The following is a 15,321-nucleotide window of genomic DNA, read 5'->3' on the forward strand; positions in this document are numbered from 1 at the left end:
ATCATTGATACTGCATAAAAATTACAATTATAATTGAAAATTTCATATTGATTTAAAAAAGTTAATAAAAATAGCTAACATATCACAACAAAGATTGAGAAAGTTTTATAGAAGGGAATATGGAAGTCTAGGCATTTACAGGGCTTATGATCTGTCATCGGCTGGATTGTGTGGCCACTTTACACACTATGTTACATTTACCATTCTGCCAGTTCGAAAGTCCATATTTCTTAAATTCTTCCATCTGCTGATTTAAGTGAAGTTAAAAAGCTAAAACCTTTATTGGTATGGGTGAGATTCATTTCTGATAATTATTTCTCCCTAGGCAATGCCTCAAAATATTTTTCAATTTTTGTGATTCTTGATGAATGTTTCATTCATCAATTCAAATGTTTGCAGACAAAGGCTGGTTTTCCAATGACAGTTTATAAGCCCTGTAAATGCCTAGACTTTTTATATTCATTTCTTTAAAATGTTCTCCATCTCTGAAATATGTTAGTCTCAATAACTCCTTCGAGGGTGAAATCCAGTGGATTCAAATTTAATAAGAACAATTTTTTTATTCGAAAAAGACATGCATCGTTAACAATATTAAAAACAGTTTCTTAGATATATCTTGATAATGATAGTTATGTAATATTCAATGGCACTTTGTAAAAGCTTACTGAACTTTGAGAAAAGTACTAGGAAATGTATCCTAATATTTACAAGTATGTACACTTACTACAAATGAAGAGATTACAGTATTACACGTTCAGTAAAAAATATTATTAATAAAATAAATATGTATAAAAGATAGTATGGTATAAAATGTATGGCAACTTTTGTACGCATATTATTTATGTAATTTATGGGAATTACAACAGTGAGAGAGTATAAAATTCTTAAAATTCAACTATCCGAAGGAAGTTAATTAAATCTTATTCAATTATTACATATGTATTTTTAATTAGTAATTTTTGTATGGTCAACCCTCACCTATTCTAGAATACTCTTCATTATTATCACAATTATTTATTTGAATCAAAGGATATATTGTTTATACTCACACAATACTCATAGATAACTAGAACTGGATTCAACCCTTTATACGACAAAAAAAAACTTTTCGCTGTTAATAGTAAATGTATAAATTCACAAAAGTATTCATAAAATTAGTTGAAGATAATATATACGTATAAAGATCTGAAACAAACTGGAGATTAAACACAAAATTTAAGCCCTTCTACAAAGCTTCCACAAGGAAGAAGATTTTCAAAATTATCATCAAAAGTAAAAATAGCTTCGTATACAGATGTAAATGTTGTTGTAGGTCTATAGCAAAGAGGATAACTATACGTGTGAGACTTTTTTCCTGGCCAAGAAAATGATACGGTATACCATTCCTCTTCATGAAAAATATAAGGTTTGGGCAAATCGATAGTCACTGTGCCATTATATTCAACATTTCTATTATAAGTCATCGAGATAGTGTCTCCGTTATTTGAATTATTCGATAAAGAAACAATAATATGTTCCGGGTATGTATAAAGAGATTCCTTGCAATCGAGAGATTGACGAGACGGAACAGCGAAGCTGTTGATGAACACCGTCTTCTGACACTTGATTCTTACTTTGATACTTTGGGCAACATCATTAATACGAAGTGGGTTAGCCGTTCGAATTACGGGACGGCAACAGAATGACCAATCCAGCTTCAGTAAACTACGCGGTGTAGTGATCAAACTAAATGCGGAATTTTCTTTATTTTTTAGAGATACTGGTAATACTTTATTCACATCACTCTTTAAATACGCTTCCACATCTTCTTTGGTTTTATAATCACCCAACATAATGGACTTCATGGATGACACTTCTTCTTCCGAGAGTAAGTTTAAGCTTATAACCCAGCTCAACTCTTCCATAGGGAGTGAGAGAAACCTTAAGTTACCGAGTATATTGGCCTCTATCAACAGCTGACGTTTATGTCCATCAGAGGGAACTAGACCCCTTTCCAGGCATTCATTATGAGCCCACTGAATTGCAACTTTTATTAATTCTTTTTCGGATAAGTTAATGGAAGGCTCTTGGAGTATTTTTCTTAAACAAGATACAGATATGTGATCGGAATCTTTAGCAAGAACTATTTCTGCATGCTTGCAGATAAGTCTCAAACAGTGAGAGACTAAGTTTTCCTCTTGAATCCAATCGGAAAAATTCAAAATTGATAGTACATTGTTGATGCTTGTTGCATCTTCGATGTACTTGAGACAAGTTTCAACGAGATAAGGTAGCATGTATTTCTTCGCTGCATAAAGCAGTCCGCAGGCATTTTCTAATGTATTAATGACTACTTTATCTTTATATATAAAATCCAACAATAATTGAAAGACATCAGGTTCAATGTCAGATATTAAGATTTCTGTTGCTTCGGCCATAGGACCATATAGCATGACTTTGAATACGGGACTGCTAATGGCCAGGATGAGTTTATGCGCCCGTATTATTTGGTTACCCACTAAGAAACTGCAATCACTCCATTCAAAGGATTCCAATAGTTTGCTAACTCGGTCATAAAGGGTGAACTGGCGACAATTGGCAGGAATGCACATTGTGTCCATCTGAAATCAAAATTTATTTATTTATTTAACACTTTATATACATATACAATATATAAACATATAAGGGCGGGCATATCGCCTTGAGGCAATTTCTTCCTACCTACCCAAACCGCTCAGTTTGAGAAAATTACAAGTACATTTTATACAAAATTAAAAACAAAGATTAACTAAAAAAAATTAACACTATACTATGAAGAGAGGAGAGGGGATGGGAAGAAAAGAAGAAGGATAAAGGAACAACTTTAATATTTAGATAGTTTAAAATTGAAAGATAGTTCAATTGAAACCTGATTTTTAACATCATTTGTAGAACTAAAAATTCTGGAATTTCCAGATCCTCTTGTGATAATTTTCTATCCGTACTTTATTTCAAATGAAGAAGAGATTTTTTAATATTAAAATTGAAAGAGTAGTCTGTCAAAAGTTGTTGACAACATGCTGTTTAGCGGCAGAACAAAAATAGACAATAGAAGGAATGACTCTGAATAAAAGCAAAAAAAAAGAAATATAAGTATTATACGTCATCTGGATCAAGACCAGACTTTGACTAACTAAAAATCGCCAACATATTGTGACTAAGCAATATTTAAGAAACGCGAGGTATATTTAAAATACACTATTATTGTGCTGTTAATACAATCAGAAGATAACCATCAAATTAAGAAATTTGCCATCAACTGTAATGGATAAGATAAACATGTTTATAAAAGAAAGAAATATTTGATTTATTATTAACTTTAATATTTTGACAAAGGGGCCATTATATTTAAAATGTTTTCAACACAAAATGTAAAACAATGAAACACAAAACATGAGTTTCTAGCTAGAAATATGTAAATAACAGGTTATTGAACTTCATGTACAAAATACTAAATGTAAAAAACTGCTACATGTCTGAATTAACTGACAAAATGCTTAAAAAAAAATGTTAATATAAAATGGGAGAACTATTATATCATTAAAATTAACATAGTATAATAATGAACGAAATATCAAAATACATTTTTGAATGATATGATTCATTACTTTACCTTGAATATCCTACTTGTTTTCAAGTTGATAGATGTTTTGTTAGAACGAGATTCAAAAACGAGTTGAGATACAGCCGTGATCTTGAAATTACCTAGTCATGGGAGGCTCCGGCGATTACACAATGATAAAACCAGTTAGTTTGTTTACATTCCTGGAAAGGAAAATGATAACAATTTTGACAACGATTGACATGCGACTGTGTATTACAGAAAATTTCAACAAACTCGATAAGTCAACTGAGAATGCTATTAACTTAAATAACAAGTATTTACATTTTAAAAAAACATATCGCAAAAAATCTGACCTCTATTATCATACGATGTACACATAAATCTATCCCACTTACACAAAATGGCATATCAAAAAAACTATGCTAGCCACTAGCAACCCATTACATGTAATTTGGAAATTTATAGTGCGTTTCACGAGAAACGACGGTTCACTGGATGGCAAAAAAACGCCAATGCTTAAATTATATAGGCTTAACATACATCATTATATATAAATTGTAATACACCCACACCACTGATTGCAAATATAATACCTATATAGGTATGATTTTATGTTTTCGATTCTAATTAATGGTGGGAAGAATCGAATTAAAATAATCGAAATATTCGATTATTAAAAAGATCGAGACATTTCGAAATGCTTAAAACTAATCGAGTTCACTCGTACTAATCGGAAAAATAATCGAGATATCTCGAATGAATTCATTCGATCTTGACATTTCGAGACAATCGAGATATGATTTCGATCTTGACATTTCGAGACAATCGAAATATGATTTCGATCTTGACATTTCGAGACAATCGAAATATGATTTCGATCTTGACATTTCGAGACAATCGAAATATGATTTCGATCTTGACATTTCGAGACAATCGAAATATGATTTCGGACTTGAGATTTCGAGACAATCGAAATATGATTTCGATCTTGACATTTCGAGACAATCGAAATATGATTTCGATCTTGACATTTCGAGACAATCGAAATATGATTTCGGACTTGGCATTTCGAGACAATCGAGATATAAATTTGGACATGACATTTCTAAAGCAATGGTAATCAATTTTAATAATTTTTCGGAAGTGTAAAATATCACTCATGTTCATTAAAATTCAAATATGTAATGTTAAATAAATTGTTGCTATGGGTTCATATTTAATATTTATAATATAAAGGGACTAACCTGATAAGGATGTAGGTAAACATTTACAACTTTTAATTGATTCCAAAAATTGATACAAATGTTTGAATGCTGATTTAAAAAAATACAAGTTCCAACATGGTTTTAACACGACACCTTTGTTAAAATTATCACTTATTCACTTAAAAATATTGTACGTAATATTATAATATTGTTTTAAAGTAGACAATGTTTTTTTTTTTGTCATTCATAAAATGTTTTTTTATACACATATACATAATATTTTTACTCAATTAAATTATCGTTACTATTTAAAAAAATTAAGAAATCCAGATTTTTTGGCAATAAACGATTTCGCCGTAAATTTGTAAGTTGTCCTGCTTTGGAAAAAACTCTTTCAGAAGGTACAGATGTTGCCGGTAAGCACAAATATTTTTTTTGCAATTTATATATTTCCATCAAAGATTTTGCGTGGGTCTGACAAAATGGTAAAGGGTTATTTGAACGCTGTAAATGGGGCAAGTCTATAAACTGTTTAATCATATTGGTACTCGTAGAAACGGGAGTGACAGTTGATTGTTTTTCGGAAATTTTTGCGTCAAAGTGTGACCAAACATCATCTAATTCTACATCCATTATCTCCATTACTGGCTCTGGATCTATTTCAATTGCATGTCTGGAAGAATTGATCAGAGTTGACAATTCCTCTGTGACCCATCTCTGGGCATTATTGGCATTGTCTTCTGATCCAAAAGCGGTTTTCTTAAATCTGGGATCCAGGAATGTTGATTTTGCTACCACTTTATCATTTTCTAAATTGCCAATTCGCCTTGAAATAATTTCAGTTAATTTAAATCGCAATAGTCTCCCGCTCTCCGTAGTAGAGCTTCTATTTCTAAGTGTGAGTTGAAGTCCTCGAATTAGTGGTATAATCATCGACATCGTGGGATATTTTTCTCCTGACAATTGTGACGTGATGCTGTCTAGTGGCTTTAATATTGGCGTTATATCAGAAATTAATAACCAATCATCGGCATCTAAATTAGATGATTGTGGAAGAGAAGACAATGCTGCTGAAAGAGGAAGTTTCACCTGAAGAAGCCGCTCTAACATAAATAAGGTAGAATTCCACCGCGTGGACACGTCTTGCTTTATTTTTAATTGAGGTAAATTCATCTGCTCCTGAATTTCCCTCAATTTTTCTGATGCTAACACACTATGTTTAAAATACCCAACGAGTGACCTGCATTTTTTTAAAGTAGCTGTTACTTGAACCACTGACTCTATTGCTTCCTTTACACTTAAATTTAAGGTGTGAGCTACGCAGGGATGATGTCTTTTTTTTAAGTGAACTGTTACAGCATTTTTCATATTTGCTGCATTATCCGAAACGACAACAAAAACTTTATTAAATATATCCCATTCTTTCAAAATGCAAGAAATAATGGACGCAATATTTTCTCCACTGTGCTGATCCCGCACTTCTTTCGTGGCAATGGCTGGAGCAAATAATTTGTCTTGATAAATAAAATGACATGTAACCGTTATATATGCCTTGGTACTGTCGGATGTCCACATATCTGTAGTTATTGCTATATGTTCAACGTCTTTCAGCATAGTTTTTAATATTTGTTTAATGTTATCGTACATTTCAGGCAACATTTTTGTTGAAAGTATTTTCCTACTCGGAAGTGTATACCGTGGATTTAGCTTTTTGAGAAGATTGCGAAAACCAACATCTTCAACTATAGACAATGGTTGGTAGTCCGTTACTATCATTTGGACAACGGCTTTGTCTATTGCATCCATTTCCGATTGTGGTAACTCCGTTGACTCGTACTGTGCCATAAGCCTAACTTGTCGAACGCGTTTTGGCTGTGAAGGCGCGGATGAAGCACACATTGATGCTGATGCTCCTGACGTAGATGGAACATCTATATTCCCTTGTGCTCGAGATGTGGAGGCTTGAACCTCGACGTTGATATTTTCCGGCTCAATCGTTATTGCTAATGCCCTATTCAATTGAATAGGATGTTTACATTTTATGTGCACATTTAAATTAGTTGTATTACCAAAATACTTTATGTACGTTTTACACAAATTACACACACAATGTTTTTTATCATCAGAAAACTTAAAAAACTCCCACACGACCGACCTTTTTTTCCCGGACCTCATCATTTTGATTTAGGAAAAATATTTTGCGAACCGACTTGAACCACTCGAATGAGCTAGACCAAATAGACGAATTATAACAATTAACAATAGAAGTAAAATTGTACAGATAAAATGTTACGTATTATGGAATTCCCATTGCTATGGGAATCCCCGATGTCAGCGGTCTAAAGTGGGGGATTTTGTTTCCATTAGCTACCTAGCTTTTATATTGAGGAATGTTTAAAATAAAAATATATTGTGTATTGTATAATGAGGAAGTACGGTGCTACGGGAAATTGAATTTAAAAAAAGTTTTACCATGCGCGGTAAGGTTAGGCGAAGTTTCTTGCAAATGTATGAAAAAAAAGATTTTGATGAAATATAACGCGGAGTAATGAAATTTAAAAATGACAAAACTGTACCAAATTAAATACGTACCAAAGTAAAAACGTACCAAATTAATAAGGAAGTTCAGTCTTTTTAATTAAAAAAAAAATAGTTTTATAAATCGCTATAATTAATAAAATTAAATATTCGTTTTTATTAAATTTTTTTTTAAATATATTCTCATGAAATTTGAATGCACAGTTTATTGCTCCTAAACATGTTTTATACTTAATTTCCTGTAGGACTGAATTCCTCATTATTATTTATTATTTTGATATACTTTGTTATTACAAGTGTACATGTTTATCCCTCCTCCTCTCAATGCTTCAAATAAATGTCAGCAGGTTTTTTTTTTTTTTTTTTTTTTGGCCGTTTTCTGACATTTCACGCATAAAAAAATAATCGATTAATTCGATGTTTGCATTCGATTATTTGCATGTCTCGAATGCTTGTATTTCGATTATCCAAGTATTTCGATTATTCCCATCACTAATTCTAATTTTCAATCCTCAAGTCTCCATAGATCTCAACGAAGACGAAATTACGAAAAATTGAAAATCCTACAATTCCACAGACTACATGAAAAAAATGACAAAGAACGATCAAAGACAATGATGGATAATTGTCTTTTTTTTATTCAGGCCGAACAAAAATATTGTATAATATCGGCCAGAATCAAGTTTATAAGCTTACAATAAAGACATGATTCTTAAATTTTCATTTTCACATGCAGTTAAATTTAATAATATTGAATAAATAATGTGAAATGGTTTTCGTTTTCATAGATGACAGAGAGGATAGGGAAACAGATTTAAAACATTGTTCAAATTCTACAAATCATAATTCACAAAAAACAATCTCTTCAAATTGATTTCAAAAGTATATTCAAACTTTAAAAAATACTAATATCAAGTTGATGAGTAATTAAACACCAATATAAAAATTAATTAATATACAAATATTAATTGAAATATCGAGGGCACATAATTTTAAAAAGATTAAAAATGCTTAAAAAGCATAAGATACTTTTGGCATCCAAGGCAACAAAAATACATTTTTTAGGGGACTAAGCCAATAAAAGCACAATTCATTACATTTTTCAATTCAGCGTATTAAATATATAAATTAAAAGAAACCACAAACAGCTATAATACATTCCATAAGTACGTACATAAGAAACCAACAAATCTGTATCATAAAGGACTTAAGGTATTTAGTAAGTTGCCAAAAGAAATAAAGGATGCTGTGTATATCGCTTCATTTCGTGGGATGGCGATGATATTTGTTAAAAAAACATCCAAATAGGTAGATAGAGTGTCATTGAAAAGCGTCTGGATTTCATAACAGTGTTCTGTTTTTGAAGTTATTGTGTTATCATATTGTTTATTAGTAGTTAAGGTAAAAATAAACGTTAAAATTTTGTTTGTACAACTATCTAAAATAAATACATGACAATAGTACGTTTAAGTAATTTGATTAGTTCAGTTATTCTGTTGTGTATTGTTGACAGCATTTTCACTAGAGCTTTTAATTTTGCTATCGATGAAATAAAAACACAACCAGAGTACATTGATAATGGGAATATGGGAAGGACCCAAAGAATCTAGAAAATATTCTCAATTTAGGTATGAGAAACATCAAGAATTGGTTAGTGGAACATAGTTTGGATCTATCGACTGATAAAAATAATGCCAAAACCTTCTGTAGACAGCAAAAAATTCCCAACCATAAAAATTCAACACGGAGATGAGATAGTTTTTCTTACGACCCAGATTAAGTAATTGGGAGTAATTCTGGACACTCATCTTACATGGAACTCATACATAAATCATATAGTAAACAAGTGTCTAGCCGGATTGACTACGTTAAGAGCAGTCTTGCGAGTATGGTGGGAGAGCCTCTCTACAGATACTTTTTTATACTGCGTATATCCGGAGTCATCTCAATTATGCCTCGTTCCTTTTAGAACCATGCTCAAACAATAATTTCCACAAGACTTCACCGGATCCAATCCCAAAGTCTTAGACTAGCCTTGAAGTCATCTCCAATTAACGCTTTACAAGTAGAAGCTTGTGATCACCCACTCGGTATGAGAAGACAATACTCATAGGTTTCTTCTAAAACGCTCTGTCCAAAAAAACAACCTGCTCCTCAATACAGTTTTTTTCTGACTGCGTGACATCCTCATATTTTTGGTTTCATAAACCGCTCTCTCTACTATTCAACAGTTTTCATTTTTACAAATCTTTTGAATCTAGTATTTATCCTAAAGACCTTCTTCTCCTTTATCGTTTTCCATTGAAAGCTTTTATTTATGCCCCAAGTATTGAACTCACATTCGGAGTCAAAAGCCACCTACAACCCCGGTGTACATTCAATCGTATTCGATCGTCAAGATGGATAGGTTGGAGAATTATCTACACTAATGGATCTCGGTCAGATTCACCAACCCAAATGGGTGCAGTCATATATTGTGAAGACAACAACTTTCAAAGATTAGGCAAATTGCACAAGAATGCATCTGTATTTACCGTGGAATGTATCACAACCTGAGAAGCTGTCAAATACGCCTTAAGCTCTCAATATAGTAAAAGTTCCTAATCCTGTCAGATCCCTTGAGCGCCTTACAAAAAATCAAATCCCCTCCATCTTTTTATCCCGAGGACGAGCTCTGTGTGGAAACTAGATTTCTTATTTCTTTATGAAAGGTATTCAATAAGAGTATTGTTATGTCCTGAATCCCTAGCCATTGTGGTATTCCCGGGAACGAAAAAATGGACGCGTTAGCAAAGAAGGTGGTCCACTCCGGGGATCCTGCCTACAGTAATCTACTACCACTGGGTAATCTCCTTGTTATGACAAAGGTGAAATAACCTCGCACATGGCAAGAATATTGGGTAGCCTCCTCCCAAGCGAAGGGTAGACATCTTTTCCGACTGAAACCAAATGTAATAGAAAAACCTTGGTTTTCCTAAGTGATTTTGAACAAGTTTGAGACATCCTCCATATGGAAAATGCGCATTAGGCACTGCCGCAATGGTTCTTACCTGCTCAGAATCCATGTCCGGGACTCTGCCATTTTCGAATGTCAGCTTGATGAGGAAAATTAAACCATGTTTTTTTTATGCCCCATAAATGATTGTTATCCTGATTTTCCGTCCGACCTCTCTGATATTAATATCCCATTCCCTATATATATTCTAACTCTCCTGTCCCCACCCAATAAACGTGTGGTTTAAATCCTATGTAAATATCCAGTTATAAATGGTGTAAAGCTGTAAATATATTATATTATTGTATGTTTATATTATATTAAACACTAACTTACTAACTTGTAAATATTATATTACCAACACATGTGTAAATATGTAAAAAAAAAGAAACAAAAAACTCGACACTGGCCAGAACACCAGAGTTGTAAGGTGAAAATGCCATGAAAAAACGAAGAAGAAAAAAAATTCTTACCACTGACAAATTGAAGAACTATTTAAATTTCAAAGTTTTTCTATGTTTTTTATCTGACAGCTGACAGATAGTAATACTAAGTAAAAATAAAAAATACACTCAAAAACACTAACTTACTATCCATTATTACCTATTATAATGTCCATAATGAACCCGAATTCACTTGACGTAATATTTATATTATGATATGAATGTAAACAGGATAAATGAAAATATATTGATGTACTGGAATGTTGCAAAAAGAGTGTTATTTTGATTAAGTCTACTCTAATATAAATCTAGTTATTGTGAAATATCAATATTTATTGTGTATAAAATGGATATCGAATTCGATTCAGTTTATATCGAAAGAAATCAAAATGTTTGCAGAACGTGTCTAACTAAAGATGCAGAATTACAGTGTGTTTTTCAGAGATATAAGGATGATTCTTTAAACGTTCATGAAATAATTATGAATGTTTGCTCTGTCAAGGTAATCGAATGTCAAATAAATCGTAATAGTTTTCTTGCATATGCAGGGGAAAATATTGTTCTGTTTTATTCTCAAGTAAATCTTAACAGTTTTCACAAAATATTAGTATAATTGATTTGAGGTGTGATTGTAAACCTGATAATACTTATAGTACCTAGGTATTATAATATTCAAATCATATATCAGTTGCATTAATTATCCAAGTTTTATAATGTTCCGCTTTCTTTTATATATTTCAGATTCAAAAGGATGATGGGTTTTCTGATAGAATATGTGTGCCATGTATAGTCGAAGCAAAAAATGCCTTTTCCTTTAAGTCTAAATGTGAAAACACCCAAAATACACTGCGGAAATACCGCAAGTGGTTTCAGATAGGACAGGTAAACTTTTTGCTTTTATATATTTGATTTTTTACCGAGCGTATTATTTGTCTATGTAATTAACTGTATGAGACTGTTAGTTTTGTGTTCAGTCAAAACAGTACCAAATATATTTATGTAAAAAGTACCATTTACTATACACTACATGATTCCTTATTAAAATATAATTTTAAAATTTAGAGTCACCAAAATCAACAGATGGAGAGTTAAAAAAATGTGGATGTTTAAACATGGGCGAAATGGTGAAAGTTGCACAATTGAAACAGTATTATTTCTCATTAGAATAGTGTTCTAGTGTTAGTAATTGTACTGTTTTGCGTCCTAGTTGTATTATTATTATTATTTTTATTATTACTGTGGATTATTTGTATACTGCCGTCATAAATAAAAAAGCAGTTTTGTTTTTGTCAAAAATCACAAAATGAGTTAAATATGAGATAAAGTTTTTAAAAAAAATTCAAACTATTTGATATGTCTGTGTCTTGGGTCTAAATTGGGCTAATGTCGTAACTCACAACACTACGGCAGAGTAATTTTATATCTATTTTGCGATGTTATAAAAAAACTGTTTGAGATGTTTGAAACTATTTTCATTGAAAAAACACTATCACATATCGTCGGAATTCTGGCACACAAGTTGGTAACTACAGATTTTCGAAAAATGTGATGTCTTCGTAAATGGCATCAAATAGTCTTTGTTTGAAAAGTGAATGAAAATATTTCAAATTTTAAAAATACAAAAATATATATTTTATAATATTCAACTTGTGGTTATATTTGAATTGTTGATTTGAGATGAGATTTTAACATTAATTTTTTTTTTAAATATACGTATTTTTAATTGACATCAACTCTCTACAAAACATTGTCAAGAAAAAAATTAAATCCAACATTGGCCATGGCAATGAGCCCTAAAAAAATTCAGTATGAATAATGATAATGATGTAATGTTTTTAAAGTTATTGAAATAATAACTTTAATAAGAGATTTATAAGCAAAAACTCTGTGTAGATATGACACACAAAGGTTTTATGTTTTAGAAACAATTAATATACTGTGTTTTTATTAATGATTATTTACAGTTTTTTTCAGTTGGCATAAAGTTGATAAATACTAAATACTAAATAGTGTCATATCTCAAAATATGACTTTTGCAAATAACTGCTATTTTGTTTATGCTGGCGTATAACGCCATTTTGTTTATGATGGCGTATAACGCCACTTTCATAATAATTCAATATTTTAATGTTATGATATTATGGTGTATACATTTCTATATTGATAAATAGGTATTAATTTTTTTACCAATATGTTTTTTAAATTTATTTGTTTCAGGTACTTAAAGAAGAATCGGACCATTCCTCGTTCTCGGATTTTAGTGATAAAGATAATGAAATGAAATTTGAAGATGATATGAGGTGCAAATCGGGAAAAAGTAAAAATGTGATTGAAGATAATAAATTAAAAGAAATTGGTATTTTTCACGAGTTTGAAATGGTTCAAATAAAACAGGAAGACCCGGATGAAATGGATTCAAATTTGATAAAAAAAGATGCATATTTTATTCCAATTGAAGAATATGGGAATGTAGCAAAAACTCTTAAAATTAAAATGAAGCGTTCTAAACACAACATGAAAAAAAAAACTAAATCTTCTACATCAGCTTCTCTTAAAGCAAAATCAAAAAAATCGGTTTTATTTAGGTATTGCAACTTTTGCACATTTAAAACTAAACTTCCTTCACAGTTAACTAGACATATGTTCATACACTCTGGAGAAAAACCACTGGCTTGTGACATTTGCGATTTCCGATGTGTCCAATCCTCATCTCTCAACAACCACAAACTTGTTCATAGCAAAGTCAAGCCTTACAAATGTATATTTTGCGAATATAGATCGACGAATTCTTCCAATCTGAACAGACACATGCGAAGGCATACTGGAGATAAACCGTATTGTTGCGACATTTGTCCCTACCGCTGTGTACAATCAACTTACCTAGAGGAGCACAAACGGATACATACTGGAGAGAAACCATTTCTATGTGATGAGTGTGATTATACTTGTAGTTCAAAGTCCAGCTTTAAAACCCACAAAAGAAACAAGCATATGTCAGAAAAGAATTTCTCATGCGACGAATGCGATTTTCGGACAAAAACTAAAAGTACTTTGGTCTCGCATATTAAAACACATACTGGAGATAAGAGATTCGCCTGTGACATTTGTCCGTATAGATCTATTCACTTTGTCACTTTAGAGAATCACAAGCGCATGGCGCACACGGGGGAAAGACCTTTTCAATGTGACCAGTGTTCGTATCGTGGAGTTAGTATTAGTCACCTGAGAAGTCACCAGAAATGTCATCAGTTAGTAAAGATGTTCTCCTGTGATGAATGTGCATATATGTGTCATACTAAATCCAAGCTCAAAACTCACAAAAGAACCCATACTGGTGAAAAACCTTTCATTTGTTCGCTTTGCGATTTTAAATGTGCTTTTTCATCTTCTTTAAGGAGACATCATAAAAGAAACCACATCCCCATTCTCAAATAACATGATTTATTAGATTAAATATAAATATCAAAAAAATTTAAAAAACTTTAAAAAATATATTTTTTTCAGTGTGTTTTATAAAATTTCGCGCACAATAAGAATAAGGATGCTTTTATTTTCTACTAGGTACCATTATTAAAATTTTATAAAAATAAACTTAATTAAATGGCATATTTTTTCCTGTTTATTTTTTAGACCAATTAATTACCAGTGCTTTATCATTTTGTGTTATCCTAGGAAACTAATTTTATGCAATCTGCCACTAACTCTTTTAACCCGGGTGTTCATTCAAATACTCCCAATTATCCGGATTAATGAGTGCCAGACATTATCCAGATATGCAGAAATACAATGCTTGAAAGGCAATGTTTCGAAAGAAAATAAAAAATTTACTCTACAATGACTTTTTTTATTGGTTTTGAAATAATACAGCGAATTGGAATCGCATTTAAAACTTACTGAAACGTGTCCAGCAAAGTTTTATTTTATTTTATTTTATTTGGGATTTTTACAGCTATTACATAAACAAAATAAGTAGAAAAATATTAACAATACTTAAGCCAATTAAAAAAATCCACTGTAAATCTAATGACACATAATATATAAGAAAAGAGTTGATGTAATTTAATGTGAGTGACGTTTGTATTCATGTGTATGTTAATGTGTGTATGCGTAAATGAGTGAGGGAGAGGGTGCGTGTGTGTGGGTGCGTAAGTATAAATAAATAATTGTGTAAAACTTGTAAATATATTAAAAATGGTACAAGAAAGAGCTCGGTAAAAAGTTTGAAACCTTTTTGTTAAATTTTAAATCAAGAAATGTTATAAATTGTATTTTTAAAAGTATGTTAGATTTCAAAACCGTATTCTGAAAAATTAGCATTTTATTTTACAATTTCACTGATACACACTTAATGAATAATGTGCGACGAGTCTCATACACTACGAGTACGGTAGGTAACCACAAAATGCAGTAAATAAGTTAATTGCTTTGACTAAGAAAATCGTCTACGAGCATTTATTACTACGAGCATTATACGAGCCTTATTTCTTGGTTTTATTTCCTAATCACTTTCCGAATATTTGGGAATCCGTATGACTGGAGTTCGGATAAACGGAGTTC

General features: G+C 31.4%; 3 protein-coding genes across 4 annotated transcripts; 1 reads left to right on the forward strand and 2 right to left on the reverse strand.

The window, feature by feature from the left end:
• Positions 1-956: 956 nt before the first annotated feature.
• On the reverse strand, positions 957-4,212 carry LOC148284147 (BTB/POZ domain-containing protein 6-A-like). The gene is made up of 3 exons (XM_088242658.1): positions 3,937-4,212; positions 3,632-3,783; positions 957-2,600 (listed from the first exon to the last, which is right to left on the reverse strand). The coding sequence occupies exon 3, from the start codon at positions 2,598-2,600 to the stop codon at positions 1,203-1,205; it is 1,398 nt and encodes a 465-aa protein (XP_088098784.1). The 5' UTR covers positions 3,632-3,783; positions 3,937-4,212; the 3' UTR covers positions 957-1,202.
• LOC148284148 (E3 SUMO-protein ligase ZBED1-like) lies at positions 3,776-6,966 on the reverse strand. The gene is made up of 3 exons (XM_088242581.1): positions 6,944-6,966; positions 5,337-6,799; positions 3,776-3,783 (listed from the first exon to the last, which is right to left on the reverse strand). Exons 1-3 carry the CDS (start codon positions 6,964-6,966, stop codon positions 3,776-3,778), a joined length of 1,494 nt encoding a protein of 497 aa, XP_088098707.1.
• A 1,769-nt stretch (positions 6,967-8,735) lies between these two features.
• LOC148284149 (uncharacterized) lies at positions 8,736-14,599 on the forward strand. Of its 2 annotated transcripts, none has more exons than XM_088242586.1 (3): positions 8,736-8,976; positions 11,506-11,646; positions 12,982-14,599. In XM_088242586.1, exons 1-3 carry the CDS (start codon positions 8,905-8,907, stop codon positions 14,197-14,199), a joined length of 1,431 nt encoding a protein of 476 aa, XP_088098712.1. In that variant the 5' UTR covers positions 8,736-8,904; the 3' UTR covers positions 14,200-14,599. The 2 variants fall into 2 exon arrangements, with proteins under 2 accessions (XP_088098712.1, XP_088098711.1); XM_088242585.1 differs by lacking the exon at positions 8,736-8,976 and adding an exon at positions 10,765-11,266.
• Positions 14,600-15,321: the final 722 nt, after the last annotated feature.

Source organism: Micrasema longulum, unplaced genomic scaffold, assembly GCF_059751315.1.
Source record: "Micrasema longulum isolate JH-2025_06_02 unplaced genomic scaffold, ASM5975131v1 h1tg000147l, whole genome shotgun sequence".
Classification (NCBI taxonomy): domain Eukaryota; kingdom Metazoa; phylum Arthropoda; class Insecta; order Trichoptera; family Brachycentridae; genus Micrasema; species Micrasema longulum.